Source organism: Chiloscyllium plagiosum, chromosome 23 (assembly GCF_004010195.1).
Source record: "Chiloscyllium plagiosum isolate BGI_BamShark_2017 chromosome 23, ASM401019v2, whole genome shotgun sequence".
In the NCBI taxonomy this organism is placed as follows: domain Eukaryota; kingdom Metazoa; phylum Chordata; class Chondrichthyes; order Orectolobiformes; family Hemiscylliidae; genus Chiloscyllium; species Chiloscyllium plagiosum.
Genome location: NC_057732.1, coordinates 46,011,315 through 46,028,756, shown reverse-complemented (window position 1 = coordinate 46,028,756; position 17,442 = coordinate 46,011,315). Strand labels below are relative to the sequence as shown.

The following is a 17,442-nucleotide window of genomic DNA, read 5'->3' as shown; positions in this document are numbered from 1 at the left end:
TGTGAGTGAGTCTCACACTGCCTTCTGTCTGTGAGTGTGTCTCACACTGTCTTCTGTCTATTAGTGTGTCTCACACTGTCCTCTGTCTGTGAGTGTGTCTCACACTGCCTTCTGTCTATAAGCGTGTCTCACACTGCCTTCTGTCTGGAGTGTGACTCACACTGCCTTCTGTCTGGAGTGTGACTCACACTGTCTTCTGTCTGGAATGTGTCTCACACTGCCTTCTGTCTGGAGTGAGTCTCACACTGTCTTCTGTCTGTGTGTGAGTCTGACACTGCCTTCTGTCTGTGAGTGTGTATCACACTGCCTTCTGTCTGTTGGTGAGTCTCACACTGCCTTCTGTCTGTGAGTGTGCCTCACACTGACTTCGGTCTGTGAGTGTGTCTCACACTGCCTTCTGTCTGTTGGTGAGTCTCACACTGCCTTCTGTCTGTGTGTGTGTCTCACACTGCCTTCTGTCTGGAGTGAGTCTCAAACTGTATTCTGTCTGTTGGTGTGTCTCACACTGCCTTCTGTCTGTGAGTGAGTCTCACACTGCCTTCTGTCTGTTAGTGTGTCTCACACTGCCTTCTGTCTGTGAGTGTGTCTCACACTGACTTCTGTCTGTGAGTGTGTCTCACACTGCCTTCTGTCTGTGAGTGAGTCTCACACTGTATTCTGTCTGTTGGTGAATCTCACACTGCCTTCTGTCTGTGAGTGTGTCTCACACTGCGTTCTGTCTGTGAGTGAGTCTCACACTGCCTTCTGTCTGTGAGTGTGTCTCACACTGCCTTCTGTGTGTGAGTGTGTCTCACACTGCCTTCTGTCTGTGAGTGAGTCTCACACTGCCTTCTGTCTGTTAGTGAGTCTCACACTGTCTTCTGTCTGTTGGTGTATCTCACACTGCCTTCGGTCTGTTAGTGAGTCTCACACTGTCCTCCATCTGTTGGTGTGTCTCACTCTGCCTTCTGTCTGTGAGTGAGTCTCACTCTGCCTTCTGTCTATTCGTGTGTCTCACACTGCCTTCTGTCTATTAGTGTGTCTCACACTGCCTTCCATTTGTGAGTGAGACTCACACTGCCTTCTGTCTATTAGTGAGTCTCACACTGCCTTCTGTCTGTGAGTGTATCTCACACTGCCTTCTGTCTGTTGGTGTGTCTCACACTGCCTTCTGTCCGTTAGTGAGTCTCACACTGCCTTCTGTCTATTAGTGAGTCTCACACTGCCTTCTGTCTGTGAGTGTATCTCACACTGCCTTCTGTCTGTTGGTGTGTCTCACACTGTCTTCTGTCCGTTAGTGAGTCTCACACTGTCTTTGGTCTGTTAGTGAGTCTCACACTGTCTTCAATCTGTTGGTGTGTCTCACACTGCCTTCTGTCTCTGAGTGAGTCTCACACTGCCTTCTGTCTCTGAGTGAGTCTCACACTGTCACACTGTCTTCTGTCTGTGTGTGTGTCTCACACTGTCTTTTGTCTGTTAGTGTGTCTCACACTGTCTTCAATCTGTTGGTGTGTCTCACACTGCCTGCTGTCTCTGAGTGAGTCTCACACTGCCTTCTGTCTGAGTGAGTCTCACACTGTCACACTGTCTTCTGTCTGTGTGTGTGTCTCACACTGTCTTTTGTCTGTTAGTGAGTCTCACACTGCCTTCTGTCTGTGAGTGTGTCTCACACTGCCTTCTGTCTCTGAGTGAGTCTCACACTGTCACACTGTCTTCTGTCTGTGTGTGTGTCTCACACTGTCTTCTGTCTGTGTGTGTGTCTCACACTGTCTTTTGTCTGTTAGTGAGTCTCACACTGCCTTCTGTCTGTGAGTGTGTCTCACACTGCCTTCTGTCTATGAGTGTGTCTCACACTGCCTTCTGTCTATGAGTGTGTCTCACACTGCCTTCTGTCTATGAGTGTGTCTCACACTGCCTTCTGTCTATGAGTGTGTCTCACACTGCCTTCTGTCTATGAGTGTGTCTCACACTGCCTTCTGTCTGTTAGTGTGTCTCACACTGCCTTCCATTTGTGAGTGAGACTCACACTGCCTTCTGTCTGTTGGTGTGTCTCACACTGCCTTCTGTCTGTGAGTGTGAGTCTCATACTGCCTTCTGTCTGTTAGTGAGTCCTACACTGCCTTCTGTCTGTGAGTGTGTCTCACACTGCCTTCTGTCTGTGAGTGTATCTCACACTGCCTTCTGTCTGTTGGTGAGACTCACACTGCCTTCTGTCTATTAGTGAGTCTCACACTGCCTTCTGTCTGTGAGTGTATCCTCACACTGCCTTCTGTCTGTTGGTGTGTCTCACACTGCCTTCTGTCTGTGAGTGTGAGTCTCATACTGCCTTCTGTCTGTTAGTGAGTCCTACACTGCCTTCTGTCTGTGAGTGTGTCTCACACTGCCTTCTGTCTGTTGGTGAGACTCACACTGCCTTCTGTCTATTAGTGAGTCTCACACTGCCTTCTGTCTGTGAGTGTATCTCACACTGCCTTCTGTCTGTTGGTGTGTCTCACACTGTCTTCTGTCCGTTAGTGAGTCTCACACTGTCTTTGGTCTGTTAGTGAGTATCACACTGTCTTCAATCTGTTAGTGTGTCTCACACTGCCTTCTGTCTGTGAGTGAGTCTCATACTGCCTTCTGTCTGTTAGTGAGTCCTACACTGCCTTCTGTCTGTGAGTGAGTCTCCTTCTGCCTCCTCTATCAGGGACCTTGATGATGGTGCACTTGGCGCTCTCTCTCAGATTCCATTGTAGTCTCACAATCCCCATCCCAGTGATGAAACGTTTGCTGAGTGGGGCAATACTATTATTAATGTTATTCTGAATGTAATGTTTAGGGTTGAATCTCCATTTCATGATGACAGCAGCACCTTCAAAACAGACTGAGACACAAATCCATGTACCTGCACAAATGGACATTTTTCACTGACAGTGCAGTGTCATGTGATTACCTCCCAGTCAAAGCAGCCTGTTTTTGCATCTGGCCTGTTCTTCATGTGCTTTTCAACTTTCCCCCCATTTCTCATTGCTGTGAGTAATTAACTCTTTACAATTAACCCTTTATGGTCTGGTTTGAAGTTATCATTTTTAGGCCCATCACACTAAGCGGGCAGGGAGATATTGGGTTGCAGTTGGATCACCCATGACCTTTTGAATGGTGGAGTAGGCTTGAGGGCTGAATGGCCTCCTACTCTTTGAATGATTTTGCATTCATAAACCTTCTTACTCATTTGCTGTACGTACACTTCAACTCTGATTCATACATCAGGGCATTCATCTCCCCCAGTCCTCGGTTCTGCATCTTCTCTCCAATTGAATAATTAGCTGGAGTTTTTTTTATTCTTCCTGCCAAAGTGGGCAAGTTTGCATTGTCCCATATTATACCCCATTTTCCAAATTTTTGTCTACTCCCTTAACATATTTACATCCCTTTTGCAGATTCCTCATGGTCCCTTCACAATTTACTTTCCTCCCTATCTTTGTGCTGTCACATTGATTGTATTCATCCAAATCATTAATCGTTGAACACCAGCACTGATTCTTGTGGTACTGCAGTTGTTACACCTTGACCCATTTCTCCTGTTTCCTGTTAGCTCACTTATTCTCTATTCATATTAACATGGGACCCACGACACCAAGTCATCTTATTTTGTGTTGCGACCTTTGGTCTGATACTTTGCCAAATGCCTTCTGCAAACCTAAGTATATCACACCCGCAGGCTCCCCATAATCCACATTGCTGTGACTTCCTTGAAAAATCTCTAATAAATTAGTCAAAAAATGATGTCCCTTTGATAAAACCTTGCTGAGTCTACCCAATTGTATTGAGGCTTCTGGGTGCCTTTCTATTCCCACCTTAATGATAGATTTCTGCATTTTCCTTATGACAGAAGTCAAAACTAACCAGCTTGTAATTCCTTGCTTTCTGTCTCCCTTCTTTACTGCATGAACAAAAGAGCAGTCAAGATGTTGCAATTCAGCCACTGAGCTATGAGAGTGATTATGGATTGACTTGAGAATAAGCTGAAATGTCTTAGGAGAGGTTTGTTAGGCAAGTCAACTTGTGGCAACTCGCCTAGAGGAACACGTGGAAGACTTTAACCAAAGGATTGTTAGAGCTGTCGGCAATTCGCTGACCAGAATATTGAAGAGGAGGGGACAACAACTTGGCAAGTGGAATGATCATAGTACAGGCAAACATTTACTAATCATCACAATTGGATCAAAAGATTCAAAGCACCAGATTGTGTGAAAGATTGCAGATTTCTGAACTTGGAAAGTACCAATGTTGAAGTCGAATAGCATTTTCATGACCTGTTTGCAGCTTTCTTCATCCTGAGTTTGCCTTTGTTCTTTACTTCTAGAAGCTTTGATAAATTTCACCATCTATGACAGTCTCTTCCTTGATTCTGTGCAGCAAAAAACAGATTGTAAGAAGGACCACCTCTCTGAGGGGGAGAGTGATCCCTCAAGCATGTTCCAAGCAGGAGAATTGCAAAGCAAGTTCATTAGACATAGAAGCAGAATTAGGCAATTCAGCCCATTGAGTCTGCTCTGCCATTCAATCGTGACTGATATGCACCTCACCCTCCATTTCCTGCCCTCTCTCCATGTCCCTTCAACCCATTACCAATTAAAAGTTCAACCCCTCTTTAAATTTACTCACTGACCCAGTATCCACTGCACTTTGGGGGAGTGAATTCCACAGATTTATATCCCTCTGGGAGAAGCAGTTTCTCCTCAACTCTGTTTTAAATTTGCTACTCCCTTATCCTAGAACTATGACCTCTCGTCCTAGAAAGTTCCACAAGAGGAAGCATCCGCTCTGTGTCCATTTTATCCACACCTGTTATCATCTTGAGTACCTCGATTTGATCTCCCCTCATTCTTCTAAATTCCAGAAAGCATAGACCTAACCTGTTCAATCTCTCTTCATCCGACAAACTCCTCATCTCTGGGATCAAGCCAGTGAACAACCTCCAATGCCACGGCATCTTTCCTCAAATAAGGGGACCAAATACTGTGACCAAAGCTCCTCCAGCTGGCTAAAGAATAATGAGAAGAGGATCATCACGGAGATCATTTGAGTTTTGAGTTGGTCGAGTGGAGGTTGGCTGTCCCTCGAATAGAAATAGTACAGAAGGAAGAGAAAGAAGGATGCTCCAGTAGTTAGACAAAAGTAGGCAGATGGGGGTAATTGCTGGAGGGGCTGGAGGACAGCTGTTGATGTTTCTCTAACAACAAAGCAGCTTGAATAATGTATTTGTAGAGGTTCCAAATGGAGATGAAATTATTGCTGATGGATTTTATGAGTTCAGCATTTTAGTGAGGAAGATAAAGCCGCTGTAAGTTAGTTCAGTCAGACTGTTTAACTGGCAGCTGGGAGTTGCTGTTCTTGTTGGTCTTATCTGACTACCTCACCTCCACCCTCCAATAAACACTACCCTTCTGTAACAGAAAGACAATTAACTGTCGCAGGCTTGAATTCAATATTGCAAAATACAAAGGCTGGCATTTATACAGGGCTTTTCAAAGCTTCAGGGATTCTCAGGCCACTTCATTGCCAATGAAATATTTTTCCTATATTATGACAAGAATAATGCCTCAGCATCGCCTGCTGGTTTACACATGGCAAGCTCTTATAAACAGCAGAGTGATAAAGTCCAGCCACTCTGTTTCTGGTGATAATCGATTGAGGGATAAATGTTAAGGGGGGGGGGGGGAGATACCACTCCCTTGCTTGCTGTTCCAAATAGCACCATTGAATCTTTGATGTCCACCCAGGAGGCGACCCTGTTTAATGTTTCATCTGAAAGGCAGTACCTCTGACGGTGCGACACTCCCTGTGAAGTGCACTGCGGTGACAGTCCAGATTTTGTGTCCCCCGTCTTGCGAGTGGGACTTGAGTCCATGACCTTCCGACCCGGTACTACCCACTGAGCTGTAGCTGACTCTGTTTCATTCATCTCTAGGTCCTGTTCAGAACTCTGGCTCTTTGTTTGGTGCAATTACTTAGCATTCAACTTGTAGAACATCGCCTACAAGGTAACTATTGTTTACTAGGGTTTTAAAAAAAAGTCTCTTTCTGACCAAGGTCAGCCTTCAAATGATTTCTTGGCCTTTTCATGTTCTTGCACGTCCAGGATGAAACATTGAATTCATTTGAAGTATCCCAGATTGAAGCAGTGGGAAAAATTGAGTCAGAACTATTGAGTGGCAAAGTTGTTTGATTTTTTAAATATGCCTGGTGGATTTAGCTCTTGGTTTGGCACTTACATGTCGAACCTGGAACAGTAACCTCCTAACTGGGGTTTTTTTTTTCAGTCCTGTCACCTATTGGTACTTATAATTAACGGAAACTGGAGCTGGCTAGACAACGGCTGAATGCCAGCAAGACCCCTGAGGCTGCATGCTGCATTAATGTAAGATATGCTCAGACAACATAACTTGTCAGGGAGGATTATTTCTGCTCAGTGATTCTGTGAGGGCCCCCTTTTCTTGTCTGCAGCATTGATGAGAGAGTGGCCATTGAGAGTGGAGATACTGTGCCATTGATGTTTTGCGCGCTTGTGGGCTGCCTTTTGTCGAGAATATCTGTGCACAAAGCATGCGCTGTCCCACATCTGCTACTGTGAGAAATGATGAGCTGCCTTTGAGGTACGGTAGCGTGTGTGTGTGTGTGTATATGTATGTGTGTGTGTACAATGTTGAATTTTAACCTGGTTTAAACGCCGTGCTACAGAGCTCGTTTCTTTTACATGCTGTGTATGCTTTTTGTATCTGGCTTGCGTCTGGGAAGCATAGCAGGAAATAATTGTTGTGCATTTTCTGGTCCTTTCCTCTGAAGTGGAATTTGCTGAGTACTGTGAGGACCGAAAGAGTGTCTAAGGGTTGAGTTGGGCTTTTGAGTTAATGTTGCCTCCCCCCCCACCCCCGCCATGCCCGGTAAGGCTCCATTGTAGCCCACCACTTCCCCATTGGCACTGGGACTGAGCTCAGGGCACCAGATACAGTCGGGAAGTGGAGGAAATATAGGGGGAATTGGCAGAACCAGGTTTGAAAAATGCAGCCCTTTTGTTTAAATGTCTTGACAGGCAATGGAGAGCCCGAATGCGTCCGTCTCTCTCTCTCCGTCTCTCTCTCTCTCTCTCTCTCTCTCTCTCTCTTTCTGTCGATGGGACATCAGAACAATGGAGCTGTATGAACACTTTCGGGCTGAGTATTCTGCCTCTTCTGTTTGGCTTTTTTGTTCATGTCTAACCCCCTTACCCCAACCTTGATCCCAACCTTGATCCCCTTCCTGGTTCCCTCTATTTTTGAAATACCTTTGTGTAAGGAAATTCGGGTACTGTTTGTCAAAGCGGTTCCATGTTATGCCAGTTTTGATGTCCACTGCTTGAAATCGTATTAATAATTGCTGAAGAATTTCAGAGAGCAAAGTGTGCTTGTGGCATTAGTGGAGAGATTTATTTGTGCTTTCCCCATTAAGCAGAGAATGTCAGGTTAAAGAATCAATTTAGGTTGACAATAATTCTGCTATAAATCTGCTGTATTGCTTGTTACCAGATGGCTACAGTTATCATTTCACCAAGAAATGTGATGTCAAGTTTGGCTGCTTCTTGGCTCTGGATATCTCTCTCTCTCTTTCTCTCTCTCTCTCTATCTTTCTTTTTTATTATTTCTGCCTGGTGTGTAGCAAAAATGTTGCAGACAACAGTGAAAGTCAAAGGACAAATGTGATTTTTGTGTTGCCTATTTGGTCTTGCTTCGTTTTCAGCAGCTGACATGAAATGTTTTGTTCTCCTGTGCTTTAATTTTGAAATGCAATTCAAAAATGCCTCAAATCCCTCTATTTGTATCTCTCCCCATTTTCTTTTGCTTCTCCTCCCCGCCAACGAAATGATTTTCGCCGTTGCGCTATACGGTCTGCGGCTGTGTGGTGCCTCTCCCGCTCCACGCCGTTCTTTCCTGAAACAGCAGGAGGCGTTGTTTCGGGAGGGGTGGGGGGGGTGGTTGAGTAAGTATGGCTAGGGTGGTTCGGACACTGTCATTTCTGCCTGCCTCACTGCCAAGATTAACAAAGCTGGCTTCAGCCTAGTGCTCCATCTGCCAGTCTGGCTGAGCTTGCTCAAGTGGAGCGAGTCGGTATGAGTGACAGGCAGGCCTTGGACTCCAGTTCACATGGGGCTCCAACGTCCTTTTATCTTCCTCCTAAAACACTGAGTGCTAAATAATCTTATCATGTCCACAGCTCTACCAGAGAGCAAAGGTTGGAATTAAGATAAGTCAATTTCTGCTGCTTATTACAGTTCATAAATCCTTCTCTCTAAAGATGCCATTTAGATCCAATAAATGTGAATACAAACAGTCATCATTGTCCTCTCCAGATTAAAAACAAAATTGTTGTCCATTTTAATTTGTTATATAAATGTACTCTGAAACTGTCAAATAATGAAGTACTTTCTTTGAATTTTTCTTCCTGCCCCTGTGTCACTAATTTGTTGAATTTTCAATTTGCCTCCCAGGTATAAACCTGTTTTTACAGATCAGGTATTCATTAAAGAATCAGCCTAATTTTCATGGTCATTTTTAAAATCGATTCTCAATGTGTGGGCATCTTTGACAAACAAGCTAGTGCTTGACCATCAGTGAGGGGGATGGTTTAGATCACTTCAAAGGCCATTTAAAAGTCACCCATGTTGACGTCACGTGTTGCAATTTGCCTCCCCAGAGTGCAGCAGTAGGGTGTCATGACACTTTTTGTTGATGTTACTTTGTAATGTGCAGATTTTTAAAACAAAACTGAATTCAAATTGACCCATTCTCTTGGTGGGATTTGAACTCAAGACTGTTAAGAGGCAGACAATATCCTCCCCCACTCTGGTGCACATCCATTTTTGCAGCAGTTGTCACTGGGTAGTGATGAGCAGGAACACTGGCTTCACTCTCGTTCCTTGGACAATCGGGGGCATTGGATTTCCCCAATCCTACTCTCCTGCCCACTCTTATCCCCTCCTTCTTACCCTTCCTTTTTCTTGCCTGTTTTTCCCTCTCTCACTTGCCATTCTGTTCACTATGGGATGTGAGCGTCACTGGCTGCGCCAGTATTTATTGCCCGTCCATAGTTGTCCTTGAGAAGGTGTAGTGAGCTGCCTTCTTGAACTGCTGCAGTCCATGTGCTGTAGATAGACCCACAAGAATTTCAGAATTTTGACCCAGTGACCTTGAAGGAACAGCAATATATTTCTAAGTCAGGATAGTGAGTGGCTTGGAGGGGAACTTGGAGGTGGTGGTGTTCCCATGTATCTGCTGCCCTTGTCCTTCTAGATGGAAGTAATTATTGATTTGGAAGGTGCTCTGTTAATATGATGCCAATCAGTCAGACTGCTTTGTCCTGAATGGTATCAAGCTTCTTCAGTATTGTTGGAGCTGCACCCATCCAGGCAAGTAGGCGTATTCCAGCACACTCCTGACTTGTACCTTGTAGATGGTGGACAGGCTTTCGGAAGTCAGGAGGTGAATTACTCACTGCTGTATTCCTAGCTTCTGACCTGTTCTTGTAGCCAAAGTATTTATGTCGCTCTTAACTTCCCAACTGTTCTAGCTCACTTTTCATCCCACATTCTCACCACATCCCTCCTCTCAGCTCTTCCCCATTGCTTATAACCTGCCCCTCTCTCAAATATCAGGGCTCCCCACTCACTCCTTGCTTCTGCCTGTATTTCTGCTCCCTTCTCTCCCACCCCCTACCCTTCACCTGGTACTCCCACCCTCCCACTCCCCCCCCGCCTTACCTTGCCCCTTTTCCTCCTTTCTCCTGCTCCCCCCCACACCCAGCTGAGATCAGCTCACTCAGCACAGACCAGGTAAAGCTAATTTTATTTAGGCTGAAATAAATTACATCCTCAGCACTTGGACCATTCACGCTTATCACAGGCAGTCACCTATGTCAGGCAAAAGCTGTTCAATTTTTCTCATTGCTATTAGAATCAATTATAGAGGCTGCACTTATAATGTATTAAAAGTGTTGGCCATTTCAAACTATTCATATTTGGGGGTAAACAAAATTGCACTGTTTACATCTGACCATTTCTAATGGAGCAGTTAGCTCCCGACTACATGTTCACTTATTTTTCAATGATCTCCCAGTCACAGGATACGTGTGAAGCAGAAAGAAAGTGCTGTTTTTAGATATGAACAGAATCACTCAGTTTTAAAAGACATGGTTTTCATCAGACTCTGCTGAAAAGTTAATTGAAGTGCAGGAGTGTCTGTGGTTTGCTCACAGTCAGCTTGTTGTGTTGTGTGGCCCCTCGTGTTTCTCATGATCCCTGCTCTCTCAGTCCCCGAGATAACGAAGAAAAGAGGCATTGTGTTGCCACAATGGCTTATAAACTCTATATTAAGAAAAATATGCAACATCGGGATGCTGAGAGAGCAGGGCAAGTGACTGAGCACTTCATTAGGCCATAATATTGTTAGCCTTACAATCATTACCAGCAAGTTGAGTATGGCAATACACAGCAGTACTACAAAGGATAACGTAAAGAGATGCCTAGTGTGTGATCACTAATATTTATACTGGAACTTCAGCAGAGAGATTGGTGTATGTTGCTGAGGTAGTCATTCACCAGAACTAATTATTTTAATCAGGAAGGTTAATTAGCAGCTGGAAGAGTCAGGATAGCAAGTTCATTGCTTTCTGGAGAAGATGCCTCTGGGGCAGTGAAAGATGACAGACACCAATGTTACCCCATGCACTCCTGAGGGTAAGGTGGTAGAGGTTTCAGCAAAGCCACGGGGTTGAAAATAAGCGAAAAGCCCTTCCTGTACTGCTCCGAAGGAAGGATTTGCCTTCCGGACAACATCAAGCACACCACAGATTCTAATTTAAGTCCTACTCTTGAGTTTCCTCGCCATAGGATTTTCAGACTCATGGTTGATTCCCATCCCCAGCCCCTGTAAGCTTGTAAAAAAAATGCTGCAAGTGTTTCCTGTTGGTCCTTCCCCGTTGCGAATGCTTTCATTCTTATGCAAATTAATCATGCCATCTGCCCTTGCCCAGCAAGCTGTTATGAGTTCAAGAGTGTTTGAAGCACGTCTCTGTGTGGAAGGCATTTACTCTTCAAAATGCCTTGACTGAGGGATTACTGAATTGGTTAAAGCATAGTTCTTTGGGTGTCTCTTGGTTTCCATGATTCAGTGACTATATGCAGGAGTAATATAGCGACTGAACAAGAAGTAGCAATGGAGAAGAGAATCACAGTCTGAACAGAAGCCATTCTCTGAGAATGTCATACAATGTACTTCCAGTAGAAGAAGACTTTCTACCTTTCTGAATAGAACTGTGGCAGTTTTGTATTTTCTTATTCTGAATGTAATAAGCTTCTGACTCAGACCAGATGACACGACTGATAGACACTTGAATCAAAAATTGCAACAAAAGCACATAATAACCTGGTGAAGCAAAATAATGTTATTGCAGTTCTTTTAGGGTAATCTTACTTTAGAGAGCGTGATAAAGCACTAAATCCCAAACTATAACAGTGAGCTTTTGAATGAAAAGTGCTATGAGACAACTTTTTAGACTCTCAACACAAAATGTAATGATATTCACAATTTTCCTTGGTTCTTAACTGTTTATGAAAATAATGCATCTTGTATTAAATTCAAACTTTAGGTGTGAATTTTATTGTTTTTAATCATTCTGCCTTTGGCGGACATATCTTCCATGATTGGGGCGCTGTGCTGTGAAGCGCTTCATAAAGTCCATCGGCTCTCTCTTCTCTTCTAAATTGTCCCTTACAATCTACCTTTTGGCTCAGTCTTTTAGCATTCTGCCCTTAAATGTAGTAAGAATATTGAGGGCTGTAGCAAGGTGGGTCATCTAGAATAACAGAGCAGGCTCAAGGGGCTGAATGGCCTATTTCTCCTACAATTTTTTTTATCATCTGATATCACCTTATGTGTCTAGATATCAGAGTGCGTTTTAACCTCCCTGTGAATTGCCTTGTAACATTTGACTATATTTAAAGATGCTGGATAAATACAAATTGCTGTTGTCTGTTTTTTTCCCCCATTAATTTCTCCCTGTGACTGATGGTTCTGGGATGAGGTGGTTCAGCTCACTGGTATGTGTATTTCTCTCAGAGATGATGTCAAAACAAAGTCAACACTTGCAGACTGAAGAAATCCAGTCCTTCTGTGCATAATCACATGCCTGGAATGACACATGCATCCACTTATCAATCCCTGCCCATACCAAATCGTTTGGGGAATGCTTCTAGTCAACAGCCTGGACTCATTCCATTGTCGTTCAGACATGAAGTATAGATCTAAATTTGGTCAAGCAGTCAACATGGCTCCCTTTGGATTTACAAATGCCAAGCCCCACAGATGCTGGAAATGAGTAATTAAAACAGAAAATGCTGGAAAACACTCAACGGGCCAGGTACGAATCTGAGGAGAGGGAGAGAGGCTGAGGTAGCGTGGCAGGTCAATGATCTTTTTTTTGTCCAATTTATTAGGGCACCTGGACCTGTGCTCTGTGGATTTCAGCAAACAAATCCAGGCACTTGTTCAGTGCTCCTTTATCGTGCAAGTTGATATTTATGAGCAGAGACGAAAAATTCACGTGACGTTTGGCAGTGCAGAACTTGTATATTGCTGAAAAAGTCAGATCTCTTGAAGCTTTTCTTTCTAGGGCACATCCATGATGCCAAATTTCAAGCGATGCTTGTGTCAAAAAGTGCAAGACGCAGTGCTTTAGCAACCAGTCTCTTTCAGCGAATCTCAAGATCTGTGCAATCGAGTGACTGCTAATAAATTGACATCGAGCATTTTGTACTGGTTTGGGGGTCAGTATTGTTTCTGGACAGCCCCTTAAGACGTGTCAGTCGGATTGGAGCTGGATTGGAGAAGATGGTCATTATGCAGGATGGGATTTATTGCATGGATTTCCAGTAGATATTTGACTTCTAGATTACCCAACATCTCCAAGTGTGCAAGTATTAATAAAAAGTTATTGTAATTCTGAGGAAGAAGTTAAAGTAATAACTGTTCCATTGAGCCTTGGATTGCAAATAAACAAAATGCAAGAATCTCAGAATTTGGAGGTTTTTCTCTACTGTCGAGATCTCAAATTGAGTTTACTAAAAGAAGATTGTTCTCTTACTTATGAACCTTCCTATGTCAGAGAAGCAACACATAATTAGACTTTGTTACTGCATAATTGCGAGTTGAACACTGTGTTTAGGTTGCTTTCGGATATGACTGTGTTCATCTTTGCTTCTATTTTGAATCGTTATTGTGTGAAGTCTAAATCTTCCTCTGTCACTGCAGTTCAAAAAGTGATGTATTGGTTGTGAAGCTTTTTGTGATGCCTTGAGAATCTAATACTTTGGAGGGTTCCCTTCCCTTTCGTTTGTGTTTCAATTCAGAAGTATTTAATCTTTTAAATGCGTGTCTGAAAAGGTGTAAGATGTGGCTTCACAATATATTACAATCACACCCCAGATGAGGATCCCTGATTCATTCCAGTTCCAGACTGGATCTCCCAAATGTTTCAGTTCCCTGCTGAAGGATGATGAACTGGCTTCCCTTCTTTATTCACCATTTCCTCAGTTGGTTGTAGCAAGGTGAATTTGAGAAGCATCCCTTCCTTTCTCCCATTCTCCCAGGACTAATGAACTTATGCTTTAAAAGGGGGCTAATTTAGCCAGGCCTTTGTGAGATGATAAGAAGATTAATTACTAAACGCATGAAGAGATACAAATGGAACATGCACACACACATTAGAAATAAGAGCTGAGTCCCGAGATAAAATATCAGTCTCTGAATGATTTGCAAAAAGTGGATGGTTGAACATTGCCGTTGAGATTACTGATAGCATTGAGATTGGTCACTAAACAGTTAGTTTCACAATCCCTAGTTTTGCAGGCCAGTTGAGATTCTATTGTGCTGATTCCTTTCAATAGTGATTGAACTTGTATATTCAAAGTGAGGAAGACTTGACCCATTTCCTTTTGTCTGGCAACTCTCGAGCTAACCTTGAGCATTCCAAGTGAGAGAGAGTCTTTACCTGCAACACTGGGGTGACAAGGGGGTAGTTCTTTGCAGAGCATGTTAACACTCCAGACTGGTACACAGGAGACCCTTAGTCCCACTAGCATGCCGCAGTAGAATTAAACATACTTTTTAATTATGTCCTTGTAAAATCTTCCAAGGAAACAAAACTGAAAACATGGGGGTTAGTTTTCTGCCAGGGGTTATCAACCTCTTGTTAGCTTTGTCATCGCACTACGTTTGAGGTTCCTTGGACACCTTCAGGTGTTATATCCCATTGGTCACGCATTGTTTTTTGCCTGCCAGCTGCTAAAATGACACCTTCAGTTATCTTGGTATCTCAATAGTAAACATCTGCTTTTTAAAAATAGCATATTTGAAATCAGGCCGAAAATACCAGCTGTATTTCAGGATTCTGATGTTAGTGAGTTTTGAAAATATTTGTAGCTCAGGTTGAGGTTGTGGATGTGAGTTTGCTCACTGAACTGGCAGGTTCAGTTTCAGACGTTTCGTCACCATACTAGTAACATCATCAGTGAGCCTCTGATGAAGCACTGGTGTTATGAGCCGCTTTCTTTTTATGTGTTTAGGTTTCTTTGGGTTGGTGATGTCATTCCAACTGGAGGTCTCTAAACAAACACATCGATTTAGACCCCATCTACCACCCTCCAGGAAAAAGAAGCAGAAATGACATCACCAACCCAAAGAAACCGAAGCACATAAATAGAAAGCAGGACATGCCATCAGGGCATCACCAGAGGCTCACTAACGATGTTACCTAGTATGGTGGCGAAATGTCTGAAGCCGAACCTTCCAGCTCAGTGAGCAAACCTACATCCAGGATTCCGACCTGTCTAAGAAGTAGTGCCTGCGTTTTTCTCTCCTTCATTTTCTTCTTTTGCTTGTCAGCCATGGCACAGTTAGTAATGCACACACCTCTGTCACTAGGTTCAGGTTCAAGTGCCACTCCAGGGCTTGAGTCTGAAAATGGAGGCAGACTCTGGGTGCTACACTGTCAGAAGTGTTGTTTTTTTTAAATGAAGTGTTAAACAGTGTCTCCAGGTAATCCTAACGTGATCGTATGGCCCTGTTTTGAAAAGAGTATGCAAGACATCACCGGTCCCCTGGCCAGTGTACAGTATTCCTCAGACAACATCGCCCAAAATCAGATTATCTGGTCAAGTATCACATTGTAGACTCTGGGACCTTACTGCGTTTTCTACGATGCAGCAATGACTATTGATTTTTTAAGAGAGTTCCAAAGGTTGTGAGAAATGCAATAGAAACAAGATTGTGATATTGTCATTCATCGGGATTGCAATTTTTCCACCTATCTAGCAATAATATTGCGGCACTATCAAAGGATGCTCTTACATTCTCAAAAAACAAATGCCATAAATTCCCAGCCATGTGGAGAGTATTGGTGGAAATGGGGGTTTAATTGTGGTATCTGATTTTCAAAAAGGTTTTTGGAATTGGCTTGCATGGCACCGACATAGTTGGATAAATGAGTGATGGGATTCATTGTCGGGGTGACCTCTTCAGAGTCCACAGGCTTTGTATAAGCTGCTTGCATAGAACCAGCAGCAGCAGCAGGTGGGCAGCATGGAGCTTGAGTGGAAAGCAGCGTGCACTTGCGCCAGAAAGTAGACGGGATGGTTAATAACATTGCTTCCAGTTCATTGTGGCAAGGTTAGAATTCTCTCTGATGGAATCTGCAAACTCCAACCACTGAAGGAATCAAATGAATGATCACACTACGACAGCAGTCCAGGCTGTAAGCTCCTCAGACCTACCAGAAGCATTCTTTCTTTCAGCTAGCGTGCCAAGTACTGCTATCAGTCAGGCCCGGTAACTGGAGCAGAGATGAGCAAATGTTTGGACTGAAGGGTGCTACATGAGTGTGACGTATATTGGTCATGTTATTTTCCATTAGTGTATAGACTATCAAACCCTAGCTGGGATCATTGGAGAAGTCTTGTGAAGGCTGATGCAGTCTCTGTCTGTGGTAGGTGTTCATGCTAGTTGAAGTATTTCTAAGACTCCTACCCTGAGAATCTCTGGGATCTTCAATTTTCTATACTTTGTTTGATTACTAATATGGTATCCATGTTACTAGATACTATTAAATTTGGTATATCCTGCATTGAACCATGGTGTTGCCTTGGGTGGCTAGCATTGCTGTTCTGCAGTCTGGTCCCTGGGAGTGTTTCTGTATTTGGGTGACAGTGGGGACTGCAGATGCTGGAGAATCACGGTGCTGGAAAAGGGTACAGCAGGTCAAGCAGCATCTGCAGAGCAACAGGAGGAAAACCTCTTCAAGAGTCCTAAAAGTCAGCTCTCTTGCTCCTCGGATGCTGCCTGACCTGCTATGCCTTTTCCAGTGTTTCTATATTTGCAGTCTGCACACACAGCCTAAAAGCTCCATCCTCTGTGTTCAACTAGAACTTTCCTGTGATAATTTGCCTGCTGCAAAATGGTGATTTCAACTTTGAGAATACACGCTCAAATCTTTGACTTTTCCTGTCACAGATTACATTGAAACTCTTCTGCCAATTCCCCACCTTCAGAAACCTATAGTTACTCCTCCTAATATTTCTTCTACAGCTGCTTGTGATATATCACATAGCACAAAAAAAAAGAGTGTATGGTTTCGCCAACATGGGACTGGACACGAGTCACCATTTGCATACATTTTGTTGGATCTCCACACGACTCCAGGCCTACCCTCTTGTGTATCCATGATTTTAATCACCACACCATTTGTAGCCATCCCTTCAGCTGCCTAAAGCCCAAACTTTGGAAATCCCTCCCCAGACCTCTCCACTGCAGGCTTGTGAGGAGCACCTGTGGATTTATGCTATATTAAAGGGGCTATATAAATGCCAATGCTTGTTGTTATTCATTGTGCTCTCGAGTTGCAATGCAGCGCACACTGTCAGCTGATGCACTCGAAATGTATGTTTTGAACAGAAACAAAGAAAAGGAAACAAAATGAACCCATACAATAGAAAGCATTTTCACCTTTAAAACTCCTCACCACTTGAAGGAAATCTTTGTAAAATGTTGTTGTGTTTACAATATTCTTCTTTCCATGTTGAGGATAAAAAAAGGACCTTGGAAAACTTGAACTGTACGAGAAAGGTTTTTGCATTGCCCATCATGGGCGGCACGGTGGCACAGTGGTTAGCACTGCTGCCTCACAGCACCAGAGACCCGGGTTCAATTCCCGCCTCAGGCGACTGACTGTGTGGAGTTTGCACGTTCTCCCCGTGTCTGTGTGGGTTTCCTCCGGGTGCTCCGATTTCCTCCCACAGTCCAAAGATGTGCAGGTCAGGTGAATTGGCCATGCTAAATTGCCCGTAGTGTTAGGTAAGCGGTAAATGTAAATGTAGGGGTTGGGGTATGGGTGGGTTGC

General features: G+C 43.7%; 1 protein-coding gene across 18 annotated transcripts in view; it reads left to right on the top strand.

Annotated features, from left to right (window-relative positions):
- The window catches only part of celf2 (cugbp, Elav-like family member 2), an 874,451-nt gene that overhangs the window by 472,864 nt on the left and 384,145 nt on the right, over window positions 1-17,442 (top strand). The window contains exon 1 of one of the 18 annotated variants that reach the window (XM_043714090.1): window positions 6,493-6,617. The exons of 15 other annotated variants lie outside the window; for them this stretch is intronic. In XM_043714090.1, the coding sequence (XP_043570025.1) occupies window positions 6,568-6,617 (50 nt within the window). In that variant the 5' untranslated portion in view covers window positions 6,493-6,567. Of the gene's footprint in view, window positions 1-6,492; window positions 6,618-17,442 lie in introns of those variants that run through there. 2 more of the 18 variants (XM_043714106.1, XM_043714107.1) reach the window with 2 other exon arrangements.